Source organism: Saccostrea echinata, unplaced genomic scaffold, assembly GCF_033153115.1.
Source record: "Saccostrea echinata isolate AGI-Se365-2 ecotype Australia unplaced genomic scaffold, CSIRO_AGI_Sech_v1 ptg000022l, whole genome shotgun sequence".
NCBI lineage: Eukaryota > Metazoa > Mollusca > Bivalvia > Ostreida > Ostreidae > Saccostrea > Saccostrea echinata.
This window is the reverse complement of record NW_026889771.1, coordinates 5968391-5994959: the sequence shown is the minus strand read 5'-3', so window position 1 is coordinate 5994959 and position 26569 is coordinate 5968391. Positions and strand designations below refer to the sequence as shown.

At 32.7% G+C, this 26569-nt stretch overlaps 2 protein-coding genes across 3 annotated transcripts in view; one reads left to right on the top strand and one right to left on the bottom strand.

Annotated features, from left to right (window-relative positions):
- The window catches only part of LOC133190276 (coiled-coil domain-containing protein 96-like), a 266577-nt gene that overhangs the window by 208129 nt on the left and 31879 nt on the right, over positions 1-26569 (top strand). The gene's annotated exons all lie outside the window — the stretch shown is intronic.
- The window catches only part of LOC133190275 (protein CLEC16A-like), a 117559-nt gene that overhangs the window by 73161 nt on the left and 17829 nt on the right, over positions 1-26569 (bottom strand). For both annotated transcript variants that reach the window (XM_061325794.1, XM_061325795.1), the window contains exon 18: positions 24964-25092. In XM_061325794.1, the coding sequence (XP_061181778.1) occupies positions 24964-25092 (129 nt within the window). The remainder of the gene's footprint in view (positions 1-24963; positions 25093-26569) is intronic.

The window sequence follows — 26569 nt, the reverse complement described above, 5'->3', positions numbered from 1 at the left end:
AACATGATGATATAAGTGAAAAATATGTGATAAGTAGTTGAATTTTTCCAAAAAATTTCAGTTTGGTGGTCATTTTTTTTTGAATTCACCCTTTACAAGATATGTGTGTTGGGTAACTTCAACTGCACACGGGGTATTTTCGATCGATGTGCAAATATAAATGAAATTATTCGCGTCATCTCTAATTTAAAAAAATACATGTATATTAATTTAAATTATTCTGTTGTAAAGCATAAAAGATTGTGAAAAAATGCTGACAAAAAGAAAAAAAAAGCAATTTTCAAAATGTACCTAATTTGAAGACATTAAGTGCACCAGGTGCCTAGAGACTAATTTACCGATTTGTCAAGGCATGCTACAAATATATATATATATATATGCGCAGGCATCTAAACCGCATGTAAACAAAACAGATGATTTTTTCACGGTTATAGAACTAGTTTCTACGGAGTATTCTTGTAAATAATACTTATCCTAATACTTTTTAAGTTTTTTATACGGATGGTGGTCATGATTTTTTTCTGGTAACAAATAGCATTGCGTCATTTTCATTGGTCGAACTGAGTTACCTGCTGACGCCGTATTCATGGAAAGGGTAACTTCGGCCGATTTCTGTTCAGCTGATTTGCATTTTATTTGTAAAAACTAAATACTATAAATTTAAAAGGTATGAATTTAAATTGCAAATTTAAACATAGTTGATAAATTTCACGCCAGGAATATACACTGTGTCTTTCTGCATATACAAGATATTTTTAGAGGTGATAAACTGATAATTCCCCGCAATGGTTTAAAAATACTCGTCCGTAATTTTTCGGGCGATTAAGTTTCTTCTTGGATGTAATTTTCCAGTAAAGAAATAAACTTCGCCTATTATTATCAACATTGATTTGTATATGAAAAATGCATTTTCTTTCTGCATAAAATAGATGTGTGTACACTATAATGGGTTATAAACAAATTATTTTAAGCTATTTATGACCAGTCGAAATTAACCAGGTGGTCGAAGTTACACTCGTCTGTGACCATCCTAACCTATATCCTGACGTTAAAAAAAGTCTTGTATCTATGTAAGTAAATTACTGCATAGTTACACCATTTGATAAATAAATACATCAATCAGTGGATAGGTTTGTAACGTAGACCTTCTGATTTTAAATTCATTTATTTACCTCACTCGGCACACCTCGGCCGATTCGTACCTCATTTGGATGAAGGTGACGGAATCAGCTGAGGTTTGCCGAATGTTATTTACCTTCGACCAGCCTTTCAATATTGCAGTATTTTTCTTTGCACCATCATAGGAAATTGACAAGTGCTGTCTACCCTTCAAACGAAATCGGGAGACGTTTTCCGCTTTGAATAATTATGAGATAATATTCATAGCCTAGGGAATGCAAGGTTTTCAGACTTGATTTTTAAGAAAACCGATACTTGATCATAAAATAAAATTACCATTTTTTAATTGACCATTAATTATAAAAAAGTATGGCATTATTAATATTAGTCATGTCATATTTTGAAAATTTTAGGGGGGGGGGGGGGGGGGGTGCGCCCCCAAGCCCCACTTAAATCCGCCAGTGGGGGGCAGGCCCCTGAACCTCCTCTAAATCTGTCAGTGTTTTCTTTCATTATACGGACTTGCAGAATAAGCGAAATACTCCAGACATTTAATAAAAATCTCAAACCTGATCTAAAACGCGTTGACAAAGTCAAATCAGACGGTTTTAGTTTTTACGGCATTTTTACAGTGATATGAGAAAAGTCGGATAATTGCTGTTAATTTTAAGAAATAAAGTTCGGCATTTTTCAACCTCATTCGTTATAATATAATTTACTGATAATTTTGTCCGTTAAGGAGGAACACATGGACGAAGGATAAAAAAAAAGAGGTATTCTGCATGTACATGTACACATCATTGCTATAATTGTGTACTCGGGATTAAACCCAAAATCCTTCGTTGCATTGTATTTGGGTATAATTTTCACAAGTTCTCTGGCGGATAATCATTTATTTTTATCTGTCTAAAGACAATAATTTCAGTTAATAGAGAAATGTTTTTATTTCGTCGGTTTTTTTCCCATCCTTTTGGTTTACACGTTTGCTTTGTACACAAAAGCGTGTGTTCGTATACCGCTGTTTCTACACGCTATCGATGTGATCAGGGAGAACATGATATCCTCCAGCAATTTACTTCTTATGAAAACACTCGATGAAAACATATTAGGTGAAAATATATACACCCATTAGTATCTTAGTACCTTAGTATCGACCAGTTTAATTGCAATGTCACCAACCGTAACGATCGCTGGCCAGGACTTGAATATAATTTATTACCGTTATTAAAACAACTCGTCAGCTGAGTGGACCTTTGATTTAAACAGTAAAATAGGGAAATTCCAGAGTTCGAAGTGTATTTATTTTGGGCGCTCTTCCGCATAAACAAATTAAATCGCATTTACGCGTACTTACATGCATGTACCAATAATTTGTGTCATGGGTAAATTCAATTTATTAGATGAAATAAAACAAATGCATAAGATTAATCTTCCTAAACAACACATTTTTAAAACAATCTATCTGATATAATTGACGGTATAAAATAACAAAGAAAATAAAGGGTTTGTGTTTGTATTTAATTTGGAATGAGAACAAATCTTAACCTGTCAAATCACTTATAAAACATACTTCGTTTTCCAGACACTAATTGCCATGCGTAATCTTCACATGCACTGACCAAGAGGTCACAAGTTTGAAATGTATGGCTTCTCATTGCGTGAGTTTTGTCAACACATGTCAGAGTAGACTATCGAAGCCAATTGATTCCCAAAGAAAACTGCATAGGAAGGGTTTTTTTTTTTTTTGTACACTTTTTAAAGGGTAAAATTCATTCGACGCTCGATAGAATTTTCAAATACAAGTGAAATATTGAGGCGGTTAAGTTACATGCGTCCGACCTAGTATTTTGTATGCAATAATATTGTAAGTTAGGAAGAAAATAATACAAACTCAAAAGTACTTAATTTTATTTTCGATTTTCCTGACAATTAAAAATGTGACCTCTACATACAATTATCGTTTTTAATTATATACATCCTGTTTAATGTTCATGAAAGAAATAGCAACTCGTTAAATAATAACATAAGAGAGATAAATAAACTGTTTCTTTAATACGCAAAGAAAGTGGTCTTTTCGGCATTCAAAATGCATTGAATTTGAAGTGAGTAAGTGAAAGGCAGTTAAGACTAGCTGATTAAAACGAGCGAGTGATAATTAAACAGTAAGACGGAATCATATGAAAGATTCGAAATGATTTTAAAGTAATTTTCCACAAAGCGCAATTATCTCAACAATGCAATGTTTATAAGAATAAATATGCAACTTTCTTGTAACTGAGCGAATAAAATATAAATTGAAATGTACTAGCGACTTAATCAAAGATATGAAATAATCTGAAAGATTCAACATATTTATCCACTCATCACTTAGTTAAAATGTATTTGGAATGGCCATTCTATGGTTTGTTTTGTGTATGACCTTAGGTCGCTGGTTCACACGCCGATTGATCCTCGGTGACCTCCTTTGCCACGCGCTATCGAGGGAGGGGTTACATAATTGTAAACACACGAGGTGAATGTAAAAGGCGTGTACTTAATGGCTGTGAATAGTCTATGTTTAAAGTTTTGTTTTATTTTCTAACTTTATTGTTTGTTTTTATATGATAAGAAGAAAAGGTTATCTTTTTTTCCCTGTGTAGTAGACTGGTTTATCCAAATTTGAAAACAAACGAAATAAAAGGGAAAGTTGTCAGTAAATAATTTGGAAATAAAGCACAAAATACTTCAAAAACCTGATTCTAAAGAATATTAGCATCTAATATAGCAAGGTTTATTATTTATAGTAAGTTTATTTTAATTACACGCATGAAGAGCTCTTGTTTACTTGCTGAATGAAAACTCTTACCTGTATATGTGTTATGCTTCTAGCTCATTTAGAACACAAGACTCAAACAAAATAACATTTTCTTGAGATCAATAAGATGTTAAATAACAACTTTAATTACGGCAACTATTTCGAAATATTTACCGTTTTTGAGTTATAAAGCAAAAACTTTAAAGGGCCCCAGATCCCTAATTTTAGGGGCCAGACCCTTTTTAGTGGTCTCAAATGAAAGGCCTTAAAATTGTGCACAACTTTTATTCTACATGTTTTATCAAAATATTTTTAGTTTAGAAGATAAAAAGGAAAATATGTGTAAATTTTCGCTCTTTTTGGCGTTCTAATTTTTGACCCCTCTCTAGCGCCATTTTGAATACAGAAATTGAAAAACAAAAACCGATGTGCACAACTTCAGTGCTTCTATTATTTAAATTCGGTAGAATTTCTACTCCAGCTTCAGTAGTCTCTGAGCCTTTGTCTGGAAATGAAGCCTCCTAAATTTTCATTTAAAGGGAGATAACCCAAAAGCGGAAGTGGGTTTTTGAAATGTTTGACAACATTCTGATAGAATTTTGTAACGTCTTTAAACCCTGCAAATTTGAGCAAAATCCGTTGAGAAATGAGCAAGATATGAGGTCTCAAAGTTGGCGTCTAGGAAAAAAAAAAAAAGAATAGTAAGAACTAGTAGACTAATTGTTCTCGAACAATTAGAGGTCTTTCCACCTTCTTTAAATTTCTTTAATTTTTATATTTTACTCTTTAAAGTTAATTTTTATACAAAAAGAATCCAGAAATAGCTTGAAAAAATGAAAAATTTTTAAAAAATTTTGAAATGACCTTGACCTTTGACCTTTACCACACATTAAAGGTCAAAGGTTAAGAATCACATTGCAATTGGTTTCATGCTTCTAGGACTAATACTTTTAAAGTTATAAGGTCTTACTATTAAGCGCAAAGAGATTAAAGGGCGATAACTCATATAAGGGGTCATCAGATCCTTTCGCACTGAATAGATTGGAGTTGTGTCTAAAGACCCTGAAGACATTATTGAAGGTTTGATGTCTCTATGGTCTACGGTTTCAGAGGAGTAGCAATAACAAGGTTTTTCGCACAAGGGGCAATAACTTTCAAAGGGATTAAGCTTAGGGGACAAGAATGAAATGTTTGAGATAGTTTTAGAAGGACATATTAAAGATGCGAAGACATATAGTATATGTTGAAAGACAAGAGAGTTATAAATATCTCATAGTTTAAATGACCTTGACCTTTGACCTTGACATAATTTTCAAGGTCAAAGGTAAAAGAATTCAATGCAGTTGGTTTCATGTCTCTACGACTTATAGTTTTGAAAATTTTTAATTTTTCGTGAACATCAAAAACTTTCAGGGGCAATAACTCATTGAAGTGGTCAGCGAATTTTTTCGCAATGAATAGATTGAAGAGTCCCCTCAATTAGTCGAAGACATTGGTGAAGGTTTCATACCTCTACGGTTTATGGTTTCGAAGGAGTAGCGATAACAAGCTATTCTTGCGAAAGGGGCAATAACTTCGAAAGAGGTCGAAGTTCAAACATGGGGGGTCGTTTTTCGGAATAACTTTTAATATCCATTATCATGAACTATAAAGTTTTTTGATAAGTCTTGCGGTTTCAAAAGTCCGGGAAGAAAAATAATAATAATAACTAGTAGACTAATTGTTCTCGAACAATTAGAGGTCTTTCCACCTTATTTAAATTTCATATATTCTTTATATTTAACTCTCTACTGTTTATTTTTATACAAAAGAAACCAGAAATGGCTTGAGATATGGAAAAAATGAAATTTAAAAAAATTGAATGACCTTGACCTTTGACCTTGAACAATTATTTAAGTTCATAAGTCAAGGGTCACATTGCACTTGACCCCATGCTTTTACGACTTTTGGTTTTAAAGTTATAAGGTTTAATAGTAAGAGCAAAGATGTTAAAGGGCGATAACTCATATAAGGAGTCATCGGATCCTTTCGCACTGAATAGACTGAAGTTGTGTCTAAAGGCCCTAAGAACATTAGTGAAGGTTTCGTGTCTCTGCGGTTTACGGTTTCGGAGGAGTAGCGATAACAAGGTTTTCAGTGAAAGGGGCAATAACTTTTAAAAGGGTAAATCTTAGGGGACAAGTATGAAATCTTTGAAATAGTTTTAAGAGGACATATTAAAGATGCAAAGAGATTTAGTATATAATAAAAGACAAAAGAGATATAAAAAGAGCTTAATTTCTCACATTTTGAATGACCTTGACCTTTGACCTTGAAAAAAAATTTCAAGATCTGAGGTCAAAGAATCTAATGCAGTTGGTTCCATGTCTGTACGACTTATCGTTTTGAAAATTTTTCATTATTTGTAAACTTCATAAACTTTCAGGGGCAATAACTCATTGAAGGGGTCGACAAATCATTTCGCAATGAATAGATTGAAAAGTCCTCTCAATTAGTCAAAGACATTGGTGAAGGTTCTGTATCTCTACGATTTACGGTTTCGAAGGAGTAGCGATAACAAGCTATTCTTGCGAAAGGGGCAATAACTTTGTAAGAGGTCATAGGTCAAACACGTTGGGTCGTTTTTCGGAATAACTTTTAATATCCAGTATCATGAACTATAAAGTTTTTTGATAAGTCTTGCGGTTTCAAAAGTCCGGGAAGAAAAAGAATAATAATAATAATAATAATAATAAACATAAGCATTTCAAGAGGTCTTTCCACAGAAAGGTGGAAAGACCTAATAATAAACATAAGCATTTCAAGAGGTCTTTCCACAGAAAGGTGGAAAGACCTAATAATCTTAACCATCAGAATCAGTAGAAGGTCTTCCGCCTGGAGCGGAAGACCTTAAAAAGGACTTGTTTTTGGTATCATCTGATATGTGATGACTCTGCAGTTATGAAAAGAAAATTCCATGCAGTATATTCTTTTAAAGTGGGTGCACCAGTACTGCAACTCAAGTAAGAACAGTACCGGTAATTCTTGGAATCAAACTCGCAATGAAACAAAAAGATGAACAGGTTAACATAATTTACAAAAAAAAAAAAATTGGAACACTCAATCATTGTGAGTTATACAACAAACGCAGACATAGAGGCTTCTGATGTAGTCATCTAGACCCAATGTTTTGGTTATATAACTAAATTTTTTACAATTAATGTTGAATAATACACCTGACAAGAAGTTCTGAAACACACTTCAATACTGTTTGTAGTTAAATCACATATTTATAATATCAAATTACAATTTTGGAAAAATTACTATACAGTATCAAGGTACTAAAACAAAACAAAGTCTTTACTAATAATGTATAATATTATATTATACCTTTTTTTAATTTGATAATTAAAATTTGAATGGTAATTTTTTTCACTAGAATTTTCTCTGTTTGTTGAATGAGCTTCAGTGACACAATCGTGAACACAGCTAGAAAATTTTAGGGTATTTACCTGAGTTACCTTGTTCCCAATAGGAAATCAATATATATTTCAACAAAACCTCATAAATTGGAATTTGACAAATTGCAGCCTTTTTAATTACACTGAGAAATTTATGAACACTTTTTTGTAAAATTAACTTAATTTGGACCAAATCATATAAAATGCTAATATCAAGGGCACTGATCAATTTGAACAAAACAACTTCATAAAAATGGAACAAGCATGCGTATCATTTATGCAACTGAAAGTTAACATATTTGAATGGTTTTTCATATTTATATATTAGATATCTATGTGAATTTTCATATAAAACAACTTTTTTGGGAAAATAGAGAGAGATAACTCTTTAAATTTTGGTACAAAATGCAGGCTTCTCACCATATAGAAATCAACGTAAAACATTTTACCCCCCCCCCCCCCCCCAGTGAAACACAAATTCTTTTTTATGAGTTTTATAAATTGTTATTTCATAACTTCAGACAAAAGCTTTTGTTGTTTCATGGGGCAGGGGTTGAGAACATATGTTTACAAACAAAAAACTGCAAAAATGATCATTTTATTACTAATTTCAAATGAGATTACTACAAATTAAATAAGGTCCTTTTTTCCAATCTTATGTTGAATTTTACATAAGTTAAACATACCGAGAGATTTAAGGTTTTAAGATTTTAGAAATTTCCATGCATTTTTGAAAATCTGGCTATGTTTTAAAGCCTGATATCAATGGATAAAATTTTCAATCCCCCTTATGAAAAAGAGTCATAAATAAGAGCAATTAATTAATTTTTTGACACTGGTTTTAAAATTATTAATCAATTAACAATGAACTCTTTTTTGCATTCAATCAAGTTTTAATGGCCAAGCTACCATTTATTTTGAATTAAATGGGTGTAAAATATAGGCAGAAATCAAGAGTTAGTGTGCGTGATTCTTCATTTCATTTCAATTAAATGCTTATCATAACTGGAGACTATAGCTGCAGTAATATACACTTGGGTTTGTCAACTTTTAGAACCATTACCCTTTTGAATTAGTTCAACAACATTTAGGATTCCTGAAACAGAAAATGGCAATGCTCTATGAACAACCTTTATCCTTTGTTATTACCTTAGGTTAGTAAACTTCATTATTTAAAAAATACAGCCGATTTAACTTGTGTGAAATATAAAATAATCATTTATTATCATTTTACAGAGAAATGGTGAGTCAGTAACTTTGACATTTGCCAAAAAACATACTTTTTATAGGCCAACACCTATCTCGATTATCAAGCGTTAAAAAGACAAACTCGTGATTAAATTGATCAGAATTCTAGGAAAACATATATAATGGATAAATGAATAAATTCTATGTACGTCATGTAACATATATCTCTGACTCTTGACCCATATATTCAGGGTCATTTTAATTTCTGCATCAATGTTAAAAAGAAAAAAGAATATGCATTAGTATTATTATTATCAAAAAATTTCAATTTTGAATATAAACATTGTATGTGTTTTACACTCATATACACGCATCAAAAATATGACATGTACATACTTTTGCTGTGTTTGTTGTTACTCAGTAACGTTCTAGTTTTATTTGATCTTTTTCTCAGAACCCTTAAACATCTGCTTTTATGATGAAAAATCACTGCTTCAATGATTCATAACCTCAAAAGCATTAAATGACTTTACATATCAGATATAAATCATCTTTCTAAAGACCTTTGACAAAAGACGTCAATCAATCTTTGCCTATTGTATGTTTTACAAAATCTGAGTGTAAGGTTAAATTCGTTTTTCCTTTCTCTATTGTTGATAGTATAATAATTTGCTTGGGTAACCCTGGCCCTATACTGAAACCAGACCCTATCAATTCCAAGAAAACATCTGATCATGATGTTATCTTCCTGCAAACCTCAATGCGACCTTGATTGTATTGTATGTGTCTTTTCGCATGAACTACCTCTATATACCTTTAATCACTATGAATCACTCTTAAATAATGAAAAGACATTCAATTCATCTTGAATCTTGAATTTTTCTATTAATTCCCTCTTCATATTGCCTTTATCACTAGGGCTGCATGTCAACAAATTAACTGGATATTCTTTGGAAGGTCCAAATATTGAATACCAGAATCCCTACTCAGTTACTGAAAAAAATATGACAATTGTGTATTATCAAATAAAATTATACATAACACAAACAAATCAGAGTAAAGTTAAGAAGGCATTTATACAGCAATCATGATACAATATTATGGCAATTAGTTGATAGATGTATTCTTTATATTTCACAGCAGATAAAATTTTTTCTTATTTTATGACATATACACATCCAAAATTAACTAAAAATGAAATAGAATAACTTGAACTCGTTCTCATCATTACAACTGCAAAGTTTCAAGATTTGCTTCTACACACAATTAAAATGTCCTGATATATATAAAGGACTGAAATGTCCATGGCAGACAGACAGATGGACGAACAGCACCTTATAATGTCAGTCAAAAAAGTGCATTAATAAAGAGTGCATCCGGAACATTATCTGGGTTTGATCATTGAATGCAATAAACCACATGATGCAAGCCAAAATAAACTGATTGACCTTTATTAAAAGTGCAAATTTTCAATGATACACTTATTTAACTTAGAAGCCAACTTTAAAAAAAGAAAAATCAATATATTCATCCAAGTCTAAATATTAAAAATGTAAAAAAAAGAAGAGATATTTCAAATAAAGGAAGAATTGAGACTTGATTCGTTCCAGGAAATCAGACAAACTTTAAACCCCTAATTACTCTCCAACTTTCCTGCTCTGATGACTGACTGATCAGGGGCCCGTTTTACAAAAGAACTTACGACTAAAACCAAAAACCTTAGTTAATTGTAAAACCTTGCAAAATTAATGATTCTGTGAAAAAATTACTTGCAAAAAATATTTTTCTAAATTCTTTTGAAAAAGATTAAACCCCCTTCCTCAAATTAATGTGAAAAATAGTTATTCCCAAAATTACATTTTAGTCTTAGTCATAAGTTCTTTTGTGAATTAGGGCCCTCAGGATTTTTATAAGCTCCTTCAGAGTGGCAAAGATAAAAGATTTTTAGTCATTGATTTAAATCCAGTCCCTTTTCACTGCATTCCTGCTGTCAAATTGGACTTGATTTGTATTGATCTGTAGGTAATATCTTTCATTCCATGCCAGGGTATAAATCATTAGTCAACAGGAGACATTTTAGTTTTTCAAATGTTTGTCTATCCATCTGTCTATCTGTCATAATATTCTAATAACTATAAAATAGTTTTTCAAATGTTTCTCTATCCATCTGTCTATCTGTCATAATATTCTAATAACTATACAAGAGGCCCATGGGCCACATCGCTCACCTGAGCACATTGGCTAGGAAAAAAAGCAAAAATCAGTACAGTATTGAAAAGTTTACAGGGAGGGGGGGTGTTGAATTTTAAACTACCTGATGATGCTTTCATATCAATATAACAAGTGGCTTTGTTGTTCATGAGCAGCAGATTTTTTTCCCATATATTCATTTGTAAAAATTTGTTCCCCCATTGTGGCCCCACCCTACCCCGGGGACCCTTATTTGAACAAATTTCATTCTACACTACCCAAAGATGCCTCCATATCAATTTGACTAATCATGGCTTTTCTGTTCTTGAGAAAAAGACTTTTTCCTATATATTCCTCTGTAAACTTTGATCACCCATTGTGGCCCCAACCTATCCCCGGGGTAATGATTTGAACAAACTTGAATCTTCACTATCTGAGGATGCTTCCATATAAATATGACCAATCATGGCTTTACTGTTTTTAAGAAGAAGATTTTAGAGATATTTTCCTATATATTTCTATGTAAAACTTGGATCCCTCATTGTGGCCCCATCCTACCCCTGGTGGTTATGATTTGAACAAATTTGAATCTTCACTACCTGAGGATGCTTCCATATAAATATGACCAATCATGGCTTTACTGTTTTTAAGAAGAAGATTTTAGAGATATTTTCCTATATATTTCTATGTAAAACTTGGATCCCTCATTGTGGCCCCATCCTACCCCTGGGGGTTATGATTTGAACAAATTTGAATCTTCACTACCTGAGGATGCTTCCATATAAATATGACCAATCATGGCTTTACTGTTTTTAAGAAGAAGATTTTTAGAGATATTTTCCTATATATTTCTATGTAAAACTTTGATCCCCCATTGTGGCCCCACCCTACCCCCTGGAATCATGATTTGAACAAACTTGAATCTTCACTACCTGAGGATGCTTCCATATAAATATGACCAATCATGGCTTTGCTGTTCTTAAGAAGAAGATTTTTAAAGATATTTTCCTATATATTTCTATGTAAAATTTGGATCCCCCATTGTGGCCCCACCCTACCCCCGGGGGACATGATTTGAACAAACTTGAATCTACACTACCTGAGGATGCTTCCATAAAAATATGACCAATCATGGCTTTGCTGTTCTTAAGAAGAAGATTTTTAAAGATATTTTCCTATATATTTCTATGTAAAACTTGGATCCCCCATTGTGGCCCCACCCTACCCCCAGGGGTCATGATTTGAACAAACTTGAATCTACACTACCTGAGGATGTTTCCACATAAGTTTCATCTTTCCTGGCCCAGTGGTTCTTGAGAAGAAGATTTTTAAATGATGCCATTATTTTTTCACTAATTCCTAATTATCTCCCCTTGAAAGAGGGCGTAGCCCTTCATTTGAACAAACTTGAATCCCCTTCACCCAAGGATACTCTGTGCCAAGTTTGGTTGAAATTGGCCCAGTAGTTCTGGAGAAGAAGTTGAAATTGTGAAAAGTTTACGCCAACGACGACAACGCCAACGACGACAGACAACGGACAAATTTTGATCAGAAAAGCTCACTTGAGCCTTTGGCTCAGGTGAGCTAAAAATGGTTTATAAGAATGGTTCAACTTCAGTATTTTTCACTTTTGCTCATTACCTAAAGGTGCATCACTCAAGTCATATCTCAAAGGTCAAGGTCACTGGCAATGAGAGTGAAATAGATTGTAGGCCAGACTTAACCATGACCTTGAGGTGTGTTAATCTTGACTTAAGATTAAGGTCGATGGGCAATGAGACTGTTAAATCTCTGGAACTCTGTTTAGGATGATTATGGTGTTGCTTACGACCTTGGCTCAAGGTCACCTTAAAGGTCAACATCACATTGAACAGGCATAAAATGATAATTAGGGGGAATGGGGATGGGTAGATATCATTTCTGTAAAAAGAAAATTCTTTAGTATCAATATTTATTTAGTGAATTTTTCACCATGCCAGAACTATCAAACTAACAAAAAATGCCGACAATAAAACACTTACTCTACTTATTGTTTGGGGGAAAACTCTTCAAATATGTATTAACAGTATTTTTCTTTAGTTGACAAGCAATGTTCAGCTTACTTAATCTAAAATGACATTGATTTACTTTTTCTACCCATGTAAGTTAAAAAGGCATGTTTGATTTTTTCTTAAAGAGTTTAAAATACTTGAATAATACAAAATAGAATACACAAAGAGGACAACATTTCAGGCTTTCTGGAAAGTCAAACTTTTACATTGAATTAATTTCATCTACATCAATTTTTAAAAACTGCAATTGACTTATATTTCTTTTCACTGAAATCATATCATCTTTTCAAAAAAAAAAAAAAAGTTTACAAAGATCTACTTAAAACATCAGGATGGTGCAAATTACTAATTGTGGTTAATTTCTAAATATAAAGGGGTCGCCTAAAATAGAACCTCAAGGAAGTCAGTTTAAGTAGTTTCCTTTCATAGGCTGCCTCACACTTAAAATTCTAAATCTAGAAATACTTTGTTCTATAAATAATTCATTTCAGTGATCTTTTTTTCCAAGAATATGTCATACAGGTATTTGTCAATACACAACTGTATCCTGTCCTAAATAATACCCACTTCAGACTGAGAGATGATTATTGTTTTGATACCGGTACTTATAAATCACTGCTTCTCTCTGCAGTATAATCTATATTTAGACATACGTTTTCTTTGTAAAATAATTAAGGACAATATAATTAAAACCATTAGGGGGAATCAAACACTTCAGCAGCCTGACTTTCCTACCTTTTCTCAAAAATGTAATATTAGTTACAATAGATTAATTTTTTTTTTTGCAAAGGATTAACTTTTCGCATTGAACATGGTCACAAATTTATCGTGGAAATTTGTTACAGCGTACTTTAAGTGCATTGAAGAAATACAATGGCAGTCTAATCCGCATAATTATATAACAGTGGATTGAACAGAAATTGTGATTCCACAGCACCCTGCGGAAAAAAGTATGGTTACAGTATACTAAGCTTTTCTTTAGAAGACGTTGAGAAGACGATGAATCAGCAGAGCACTCGAAATTTCCAGATGATTCTCTGACTTCTCAAATGTGTAAAATAACAAGAGGCCCATGGGCCACAATGCTCACCTGAGTCAATATGGCCCTCCTCTTCTTCGTTAGCAGATGTCTTCTCCTATATATTCATATGTAAAGCTTTGATCACCTCTAGGCATACCCTACCCCAAAGTGCCGTGTTTTGAATAAAATTGAATCTAAACTTTCTGAGGATGCTTCTATATTCATATAACTAATCATAGTTTTGCTGTTCTTGAAAATTGAATTTTAAAGATGTCTGCCACTCTACCCTGGGGGGGGGGGGGGGGGGGGGGTCATGATTTGAACAAACTTGAATCTACACTATCTGAGGATGCTTCCATATCAATCTGACTAATCACGGCTTGGTTGTTCTTGAGAAGAAGATTCTTAAAGATATTTCCTATATAGTATATAAATCTTTTGTTAAACTTTGATCCCCCATTATGGCCCCACCCTACTACTGGAGGATGCCTTGAACAAACTTGAATCTACAATACTTGGGGGTGCTTCAATATCAATATGACTAGTCATGGCTTTCCTGTTCTTGAAAAGATTTTTTCTATATATTTCTATGTAAAACTTTGATCCTCATTGAGGCCCCATTTTTCCCCTGGGGGTCATGATTTCAACAAACTTGAATCTACACTATCTGAGAATGATTCCATATCAATATGACTAATTGTGGCTTTGTTGTTCTTGAGAAGAAGATTTTTAAAGAATTTTCCTATATATTCCTTAGTAAAATTTTGATCCCCCATTGTGGCCCCATCCTACCCCCGGGGTTTATGATTTCAACAAACTTGAATCTACACTACCTGAGGATGATTCCTTATCAATATGACAAACTGTGGCTTTGTTGTTCTTGAGAAGAAGATTTTTAAAGAATTTTCCTATATATTCCTTTGTAAAACTTTGATCCCCCATTGTGGCCCCACCCTACCCCCAGGAGTCATGATTTGAACAAACTTGAATCTACACTATCTGAGGATGATTCCATATCAATATGACTAATTGTGGCTTTGTTGTTCTCAAGAAGAAGATTTTTAAAGAATTTTCTTATATATTCCTTTGTAAAACTTTAATCCTCATTGAGGCCCCACTAGGGATGTGCGATTTTATCGGTATACCGGTATATCGTGATTTTTAATTGCGTGATACGTATCATGATACGGAAACTAAAATACCGGTATCTAGGTATATAATTATAAATTCCAGAAATTGTTCATTTATATGTTTAATCATTCAAATTGCAATTACAGGAAGTGTAAAAAATGTTGAAAACGGTCAAAGAACGGCTTCTTAGCATCCAAACGAGTTTTATATTATGTAAATAAAAAATTAAAAAGTGAAGTTATGTTTTTCCAGCATATTTTTAGGAAAAATTATGAATATTCATTTAAATTCATTGTAAAATTGCTTGTAAAAATATCATGATATTATCATGATATTTGAGGAAAAAATCGTGATATATCGCGATATGAAATTTTTTGGCAATACCCATCCCTAGGCCCCACCCTACCCCAGGGGGTCATGATTTGAACAAACTTGAATCTACACTACCTGAGGATGATTCCATTATCAATATGACTAATTGTGGCTTTGTTGTTCTCGAGAAGAAGATTTTTAAAGAATTTTCCTATATATTCCTATGTAAAACTTTGATGACTATATATTCCTATCTATGACCGCCCTACCCCGGGGGTCATGATTTGAACAAACTTGAATCTACACTACCTGAGGATGCTTCCATATAAATATGACCAATCAGGGCTTTGCTGTTCTTGAGAAGAAGATTTTAAAAAAATTTTCCTATATATTTCTTTGTAAAACTTTGATCTTCCATTAGGGCCCCACCCTATCCTCGGGGGCCATGATTTCAACAAATTTAAATCTACACTACCTGAGGATGATTCCATATCAATATGACTAATTGTGTGGCTTTGTTGTTCTTGAGAAGAAGATTTTTAAAGAATTTTCCTGTATATTCCTATGTAAAACTTTGATCCCCCATTGTGGCCCCACCCTACCCCAGGGGGTCATGATTTGAACAAATTTGAATTTACACTACGTATTGAAGGTTTCACATAAGTTTCAACTTTTCTGGCCCAATGGTTCTTGAGAAGAAGATTTTTAAAAGATGACACCAAATTTTCACCAATTCTTAATTATCTCCCCTTGGAAGAGGGTGTGGCCCTTCATTTGAACAAACTTGAATCCCCTTCACCCAAGGATGCTTTGTGGCAAATTTGGTTAAAATTGGCCCAGTGGTTCTGGAGAAGAAGTTGAAAATGTGAAAAGTTTACAGACGGACAGACAGACAGACAGATGGACTACAGACAAAATGTGATCAGAAAAGCTCACCTGAGCTTTCAGCTCAGGTGAGCTAAAAACCAGAAGCTGACACAATTCTTTTGCACTAGCTGATATGCATTAGGTGTCTAAATGCATTGGATGATCTAGCTGGTATTACGGTGTTAAATATTTGCAAACTCAGCTTTTTTTTTTTTTTGAAAACTCTTCTGCTTATTTGCAAACTCTTCTTTTTTAAAAAAATAGATTTCTAAAAATGTAATATCAAGTATGCAAGGAAATTAGCAGTACACATTATTTGAACCTTTCTTACTCTAGCAAGAGAACTGGCCTAGTGACCCAAGATTGATCCATTTAAATTCCAAGAACTAGGTGGAAACAGAAAGTAGCAGCTGAAATAGACAGGGAACTTTGGTACCAGAATAGACCTAACCTGATAACAACCACAGAAGAGTGTTTGTTTTACTCTGTTTAAATATTTCCAGACTTAATTCATTTTGTGTAATATCCTTTTCCGTAAACAAGAAAAAGGTTCTTTGATAACATAAATGCATTCTCAAAGGATTTTTAATTCCTTTCATGTGATCATATAATGTGACTTCCTATCAGCTAAGTAAATAGTGCATCATTCCAAGAATCTATCTATCTGAAGAATGTCGTGTTGTATCAATATGTTATATTGTTTAAATTCTTTAATATACATTTGTACATGTACCTCTAAATAACACTTGCTTAATTAAAATAAAGAAGCACATTGGATGTAATGTTGCCTATATGGCCAAATTAAAATTTCTGCTGGCTAATACTTTCCCTAGGCAACCGTTTGACAAGTTGAGCTGTATAGAAAAAAAATTCAACTGCGCAAACTGTAGGTAGAGTCTAATCTCAACTGACATTATTTAACTGCACATCCTAACCAAGATCGCATTATTGAATGTGTCATTTTGAATGTGATTTTATGTCATCAAATTACAGAATCCAATCTGTATATAAAATACAGTGCATACTAACATGATATTATAAAACTTTGAAGTCATCTCAAAAATATTTCAATACATACAACCAGTGTTGCTTCATTGTACTATAGTGTATTCTAACAGTAAAAAAATATATTCGACTATAACAAAAAAAAAATTTTGATCTTTAAAATATTTTCCCTAAACAAAACGTATGCAATACATGTCAGAGAAGTGAGAGTCTTTGTGTATCAGTTGACTTACAAGGAAACTTGCAGCAAATCACTGTTAACAAGTCAGAGGTTATTGTCTTTTTAAACAAAACAGGCAGGCCAGTGTTTTTACAACAATTAACCCCCAACTCAAATAATCTGAGCCGAGTTGACAGACCAATTAAAAATTACCATCCGGACAAATGAACCAAAATATAACATAAAATACATATTGAGGTGAAAAAAGACTGTTCGGATATGGAACCTAGAATTCCAGATAAACAAGCTTGCAGGGTTAAATAAATAATCAATATATACTAATTTTGTTCTTTCACAGAATTTTACTTTCCTTTTTTCCAGTGATAAAGGATTAGTTTTCCAGAAACATACTATGAGGTTAACAGAGGAACAAGATATGCAATTTTTCTCTATATCAGAGTTTAAACACAATATTTCTTTGAAAAGTAAATTTCATCATATAGACACACAAAAAATATCTGGAAAAATCAATGTTTTGCTGGGCTGACTATTAATTTTTTTTTTATTTATTATTTTCCACTTCAGTCTATCAGATTTCATCATACTTTCTTCAGTGTCAAATATTATATTTCCTTTTACCATCTTGAGAAACAGAGCCTTTTTTTTTAGTAGGAATCACTTCAGTCACTTGAGATTTACATCGTAACATGAAACAGGACTAATTATTGTTACCACATATATTTGCTGCTGTCACTCGTTCATGATTCAGAGCACTTTATTTCTACACAAATGTATGCAAGCACACTCAATTTTGAACCTCCAGGAAATCAATGACCAAAAAATAAATAAATAAAAGGAACTAAAAATATGTCCATAGGACATGAATGCCCTGCAAAGGGTATATTAGTAATGCAACATGAAAATTTGTATTAGTTTATGAAATTTGATGAGAATATCTTGAATAGTTTCTTTAAAATTGAAATCTAAAAAGTTGGATATAGATGATAAATTCTCACCAAATTATGTGAAAGTGCATAAGCTTAAATAAATATATCTTAAATGGGTTTTTTTTTTAAACTAAGCAAAATGCAAATTTAAGAAAAGTGAGGTCAAGGTCACAGTAAAGTTCAAGGTCAAACATTTTTGATGCAGTTGAATAGTTCTCACATATACGTATCAGCATATTAAGTTTGATAAAAATATTTTGAATGGTTTCTTTAAAACTGAGTTAAACACAAATTGATAAAAATGAGGTCAAGGTCAAATGAAAGGTCAAGGTCAAAAATGTTGATGCAGTTGAATTGCATCAGTATTACATCAGTATGTATCAACATATGAAGTTAATTTAAGAAAAGTGAGGTCAAGGTCAAAGAAAAGGTCAAGTCAAAAAATGTTGATGCAGTTGAATAGCTCTCATCGGTATGTGTCAGCATATGAAGTTTGATAATACTATCCCGAATGGTTTCTTTTAAACTGAGCTAAACACTAATTTAAGTAAAGTAAGGTCAAGGTCAAAGGAAAGGTCAAGTCAAAAAATGTTGATGCAGTTGAATAGCTCTCATCAGTATGTATCAGCATATGAAGTTTGTTAAAAAAATATCTTGAATGGTTTCTTTAAAACTGAGCTAAACACTTATTTAAGAAAAGTGAAGTCAAGGTCAAAGGAAAGGTCAAGGTCAAAAAATTTTGATGCAGTTGAATAGCTCTCATCAGTATGTATCAGCATATGAAGTTTGATTACACTATCCTGAATGGTTTCTTTTAAACTGAGCTAAACACTAATTTAAGATCAAAAGCCTGAAAGGCTTCAATGGCGTCGAAAAAGAAAATACTTTCAAAAGATCTTTTTGAATTTGAAGATGCATGTAGCAATAAGTCAAGTGAGTGACTCAGTAGACATAATAAAAACTAGAAATATGTCCATAGGACATGAATGCCCCGCCAAGGGTATATTAGTAATGCAACATTTTAACACAAATTGAGAAAAGTGAGGTCAAGGTCAAAGGAAAGGTCAAGGTCAAAAAATATTGCTGCAGTTGAATAGCTTACATCAGTATGTATCAGCATATGACGTTTGATTCAGAAACTAATTTAAGAAAAGTGAGGTCAAGATCAACGGAAAGGTCAAGATCAAAAAATGTTGATGTAGTTGAAAAGGTTACATCAGTATGTATTAGCATATGAAGTTTGATGAAAATATTATGAATGGTTTCTTTAAAACTGAGCTAAACACTAATTTAAGAAAAGTGAGGTCAAGGTCAAAGGAAAGGTCAAGGTCAAAAAATATTGATGCAGTTGAATAGCTCTCATCAGTATGTATCAGCATATGAAGTTTGACACTAATTTAAGAAAAGTGAGGTCAAGGTCAAAGGAAAGGTCAAGGTCAAAAAATGTTGATGCAGTTGAAAAGGTTACATCAGTATGTATTAGCATATGAAGTTTGATGAAAATATTATGAATGGTTTCTTAAAAAACTGAGCTAAACACTAATTTAAGAAAAGTGAGGTCAAGGTCAAAGGAAAGGTCAAGGTCAAAAAATATTGATGCAGTTGAATAGCTCTCATCAGTATGTATCAGCATATTAAGTTTGACACTAATTTAAGAAAAGTGAGGTCAAGGTCAAAGGAAAGGTCAAGGTCAAAAAATGTTGATGCAGTTGAATAGCTCTCATCAGTATGTATCAGCATATGAAGTTTGATAACACTATCTTGAATGGTATCTTTAAAATTGAGCTAAAAACTTATTTAAGAAAAGTGAGGTCAAGGTCAAAGGAATGGTCAAGGTAAAAAATATTGATGCAGTTGAATAGCTCTCATCAGTATGTATCAGCATATGAAGTTTGTTAAAAGTATCATGAATGGTTTCATTAAAACAGAGCTAAACATTAATTTAAGAAAAGTGAGGTCAAGGTCAAAAGAAAGGTCAAAGTCAAAAAAATGTTGATGCAATTGAATAGCTTACATCAGTATGTATCAACATATGAAGTTTGATTACACTATCTTGAATGGTATCTTTAAAACTGAGCTAAACACTAATTTAAGAAAAGTGAGGTCAAGGTCAAAGGAAAGGTCAAGGTCAAAAAATGTTGATGCAGTTGCATAGCCCTCATCAATATCTATCAGCATATGAAGTTTGATAAAAATATCTTGGATAGTTTCTTTGAAACTGAGCTTTGAACAGAGCTAAACGCAAAGTGTGACGGAAGGACAGACGGAAGGACAGAAGGACGGAAGGACGGAAGGACGGAAGACGGACATGACAAACACTATATGCCCCGGCCATATTCATGGCGGGGCATAAAAATAGTTTTAAACATAATATCACAATTACAGTCTGGGGCCTTATGTCATGGTCCGAACGGAGCAGGGTTCGAATTGACCAGACACCGTCGAACATGTTCATGCTAAATTCTTTTCAGTCAATTGAAGAACTATGAAGGATTTCATGAATTTATATAACATTCTTTCTAATTGCCAATGTCAAAGCATTGTATTAGTGATTGCATCTAAACTACAACCATGACTCATCTCTGTTACAAGTATGATCGAGTTAACGATAGGGCGTGGTATATGGTATACTGGGAAATGGAAAAATATAGTAATACAGGTCAATATCATCGGTTTTTAGGATAAAGTTGGTTAGAAGATTGCATAAGTAAAGCTAAGATTTAGAAATTCAATCTTTTTAGTCTTGTAGCATTTTCTTGTTTATGTAATTTTGTAATTATTTTACCGCCTGTTGTGTTGTTTTTGTTACATGGTTATCGTTCCGAAATGTTATTCATGTCATGCGACGCACCCTTTTGTAGAAATTCATCCGCAACAACCATCACGTTTTTCTTGTGTGAAAATAAAACATAATATCGTTGTTTTGCAATAGAATTAACTGCAGATATAATTGATGCAATTTTATTTTCAAGCTATTATTCACTGTGAGCGTTTTCAAAGAAATTGGTTTATAGCTATTGCTATTTTCTATTGCTGATGCATCGACTGACACATTCGGTCGCGTACATCCGTTCGCGATTTCAACTGGGCGCTTGCTAGATGACATTCGAGATCCAAGAGCTCGACATCATAGAAAGTGAGGTCAAGGTCAAAAGAAAGGTCAAGTCAAAAAATGTTGTTGCATAGCTCTCATCAATATCAATCAGCATATGAAGTTTGATGAAAATATCTTGGATAGTTTCTTTGAAAATGAGCTTTGAAATAAGCTAAATGCAAAGCGTGACGGAAGGACAGACGGAAGAACGGAAGGATGGAAGACATGACAAACACAATGTGCTCCGGCCATATTCATGGTGGGGCATTAAAACATATAAACACATACTTAAATGTTGGATTTAAGTTGTAAAATGACCAAAGGGAAACATTTTAAATCTTGAATGAAGCTACTTAAATTGATAAACTGTGTTGAAAGATTTATATTTCTACATCTAGTCATATAAAAATAGAGCTAACTTTAAAAACAAATTCATTAATTTCTTTAATTTGTGGAAAGATAAATGTCTGCAATTTTCATAAAATCTGATGAGAAATGTTTCAAATATACAGGTAAAGTACAAAAATGTTCCCCATTTCCTTAAATTTTTAGTTATAACATTTAAAATTCCACAAAAATGTATGACCACTTTCAGAAATACACAAACCATCCATTTATAACACATATCCTACAAATATCACTGAATGCTTTAAAAAGCTGTATTACTTTAAATCTGCATAAGAATGTACAAAATTAGAGCCAAAAATTTAGATACGCAAATTAAAAAAAAAAAAAAAGTTCCAAGAAGGACTTAAGAGCACTAAACTGACGTATGGATACCTTAAGCAGTAAATGACATATGGACACCTAGGTTTTGCATCTAATTCTTTACAATAACAGGACAGTCTATATTTACGACCTTCAAAATAATTAAACATGCATCTGCACTGGTAAATTACTGCAATTTAGAAAAATGCTTCTTGGAATTAGTTGCATAACTAATTTTAAATAAGATCATGAGATGTCACACTGTCATGAAGAATCAAGAATTAAATTTCACTTGGAGAATAAAGGGAATTCACTTGGAAAGGCTCAATAAGCAAACCTCACAACAACAAATGTTACTTATAAGTAAGGCAAAATAAGTCACAGATAAGGCCGTGGTAAATAATAACTTTGTTCTACATCCCTTAATTCTTTAAAAAGAAATCCTCCAGTCACCAAAAAAACTTTTCAATAATCAGAAAAAATATTGATTTATAAATCACACATTAGCATTAATATGACAGAAAACATTTCTGCTTTCCTATTTAGGTTTTTGATTTATTCCTATTTCTCTAAAAGATTAAGAATAACGTAGCCTTCAAATTTACTGGATTACAATATTTCCATAAAAAAACAGAGAGAAATTATTTAAAACATGACAAACCTGTGTTTTTTTTCCCCTGGACTTCATTAAAACCTACCCAAACGGGGATGTAAAACAAAGATTTAATTTAGGAATGACTCTAATTCTTGGCCAAATTATTCGAGTATAACCTGGTTTGGGTCAGTTTACGCTTTATAATCCGTGAAGCGGATTATAAAACAGTGTAAACTGACCCAAACCAGGTTATACTCGAATAATTTGGCCAAGAACTAGAGTCATTCCTTATCATTTAATTTTAAAATCATTAAATAACTATGGGTGTAAAATTTCGTTATTTTTTATTAGTTCAAATTTGCCGCTCAATAATACAACCATAGTAACGGAAGTAACGGAAGTGATGGGAATCGAGGGGAGGTAAAAACTGATACATAGGCCTAGCAGCCATGTTGTTTGGTTACATGTGGTAAGATCGAATTATTGTTTGAAAGTAAAGGTACATTTATTAAATCTGGAATTTTCTATGAATCCCGAGACCTGGAAATGAGAGGACAGTATGGATACAGATGATTCAGCTGGTTGTCAGGGGGGTGTGTCCCCGTACCAAACCAGGTTATACAGAAATAATTTGTGTTCCTTTTTGGATATTAACCAATCAGAGGCTAAAATACAAACAAAATTAAATTATTTTACTATAGCCTAAGATAAATGTTCCATAAGATCCACTAGTTCTTCCCTGGACTTCATTAAAACCTACCCAAGTGGGGATGTAAAACATAGATTTAATTCACTTTGGCCTAAGATAAATGTTCCATAAGATCCAGTAGCTGCAATTAAGTTTACCACTAATCTTTCATTAAACAATTAAAAATAAGTCACTTTGGACATCTTAATCTGTACTAGATGCATTATCTATGCACGTTTGGTCAAGGTAGGACATATGGTTACTTAGGAAAGGACCTGCTTAAAAAACTCTCATTTGGCCACTTACCAGAAACATACAGTTGAATTTCGTTATCTCGTTTAACGAAATCTCCTATACATGGGATATGACAAAATGATTTGGCAATCCCAAGGCCAAAAAATATTACTATTTAATTCCTCGGGAACCACCACATCAGTTAAATACATTGCCCCATTGATCAATCTTATTCAGATATTGAAAAGGGGAATAACTCTATTTTCTATTTTTTCAGGCTGAAAAAGAAATTTGAATTAAGCCTAAAAAATTAATAACTTGGTTCTCAGGCCAGTTTTCTCAAATATAAATGCAGAAGGGAGACTTTTTTAAAAAATTTTAATCTTGATACCTTAATCTGATAACTCAACAGCCATATCTGAGATTTTAAACTAGGCCAAAAGTCTGGATCATCTTGATGTTTGTCAAATGTTTAACTGAATGGAGTATCTAAACTGCGGTCAAAATGCGGACAGGAAATACTGATTTTTTTCTGGCACCCTACCAGCTCATGAGAGAAATTTTATATTACTAATTTGAGGATAAAAATGGGTAATGCACATTGTTAAATGAGATGTGAGCCAGCCTGAGAACCTAGTCATTAATTTTTTAAGGCCTTGTTCTCCCATTTTTCTAAAAATCCTTTTCAATTATGTACAATATATTTATTTTACAACATTTTATCAATAAACTTTTATTTAAAAAGTTTTAAAAAGCATATTTTTTTTAGTTTATTGAGTATCAAAAAGTAGAGATTACAAAACAGTAAAGTTCATTTGCTATCATTATTTGTTGACAAGAAAAAAGAGATATAACACCTGCTTAAAAAAAAGTCAGCTGCATTTTGAAATTTTTGGCCTAAGAAACTAAAGATTGATATTTTCGGCCTTACTAATTTTCCATTATGTTTTTTATCTCAAATCCTCATATATCTTCAAGTTTGAGATAAAGAGGTTTGACTGTTGGTTTATTGGATCCATTTATCATCCAAAGGATTCATGCATCCGTAGATGCATCATTCCTTCAAGTCTGAGCATTTAGCTCTGGATAAAATAGGGATGGATTTGCTCAAAAAAGCTAAAACTCGATCAATCATATGGCGAAATATACGTCTGATGTATATGAATAAAGTCTGATGGTGTGCATCACTCGATGCATCATTCACGCAATTTTAGTCAGGGTAGGTTTTATAATTAATCTAGAATGGATCTGCTTCCGTGGGCAATACATGAGGCATAGCATAAGCTCATCTCGCCTATGAAAGCTAAAAAGTGACCAAATCAGAAATATTTTCAAAAACAAAATCTGCCAGTAAAACATCAAAGAACTGAATGTGATATGGACAGATGAGGAGACCAAAAACATTATGCATTGACATACCCTTCTGGAACGTTCCACTTCCCCACATGGCAATCTTTTGTTAAAGTCAATCCCTGTTAAGGGTGTCCCTGTAGGGGGTAGCAAGATGGAGGCATCCATTGTCAAATACTCAACATTAAGAGGACGATTCTGCAATAAATGTACATATAAATGACTTAAGACATTTATTTATGATTATTTTCAGATTTTGGTTCAAGGCTTAATTACCTCATTTGTAATTACATTTAGTCTCCAGGTGTTTTATTGTAATATGTTATCAACTTGGCTGTTATATTGGTCCTCACCTAAACTTAATATGAAAGAGAAAAGAATGTGACAATTTTGATCCAGACCTTACTGGGCATTTTGAATTTTAAGAGACTGTCTAATAGAAGACAAGGAAATCAAGATTTTTATTCCAGCACCAGAGGGATTTAGGTTACCTTAAATAAAGCCATGATTTACTTTGTTCAAAAATGTGGAAATTTTAGTTATATAAACAAAATTCACCATATCTTAAAAATATCTGTATATTTGATGTAAATTTTCTGATTGAAGTTTTGATAAAAGTATAATGATGTGTTGCAGCCACACAAATGGAGATGTTGCTCCTTTCAATCACACAAAAGACAGGCATTATAATGAGTATCATGTAGCTTCTCTTGCAAAATTGACAAAGACAATTAACATTTAATATTAATGGAATAGTTCATTATTTCTGGAATATTATATGGTCTCTTATTAAGTTGACAAAGACTGACACAATTGGCACAACATGTCAATGTCTGACTCTTCATTGTGGTATCCCATCATAGTTGCCAACTCACCCAATATTGCCTGGTAATAGACCTGTAACCCTATTATTTTTTATGACACAATGGGTTATGCTTTTGATCCGATTTTCCCCCAAACAATCCAAAAATCTCCTAATTTCTGGACTCGATTTGTAAATTAGTTCACTTGTGTAATTTCCAGTCAGCTTATATGACTCCTATAAATTTTCTATTTGTTTGGGTATCTATATACGTAATGAATTGACATTTTTAATGAAACTTACACAATCTTTGTTTCAAGGATGAAAACTCCAGTGACTATATTGATATTTAATGTCATTTTTGCCTAAATTTTAGTACTAAACTTGTGCAAAATGTCTCCAGTGACTGTATTGATATTTAACGTCATTTTTGCCCATATTGTAGTATTAAACTTGTACAAAATGTTCCCAGCATTCCATCTTCAGTACAATTCAAGACAAGTTCCTTTGCTTGGTATTGTCGAAGTTCAGAGCCCAAAAATATCACTTGGAAAAAGAACAATCATGTTTTCAAAGGGTGGTTAAATAAAGAAATGGTGGAGGGAGGTTAATCTCAGTTTGACATTTTCAGAATTTCATTAGAATGCCTTTTATACAAAATGCATCAATATAAACTGCTTAATTCTCTCCCTGAAAGGACTATCATTAACATAATTATGCAATTTTATTTTACACATACAACTAAAGCAATGACCTAGCATTATTTTAAATAACCAATCTAGGACTTGAATAAAATCTTTAGGGAATAATCCTCAATTCTGACCCTGTTCCACCGGATTTATTTATTTTATATGAGGATATGTAGGAGATATG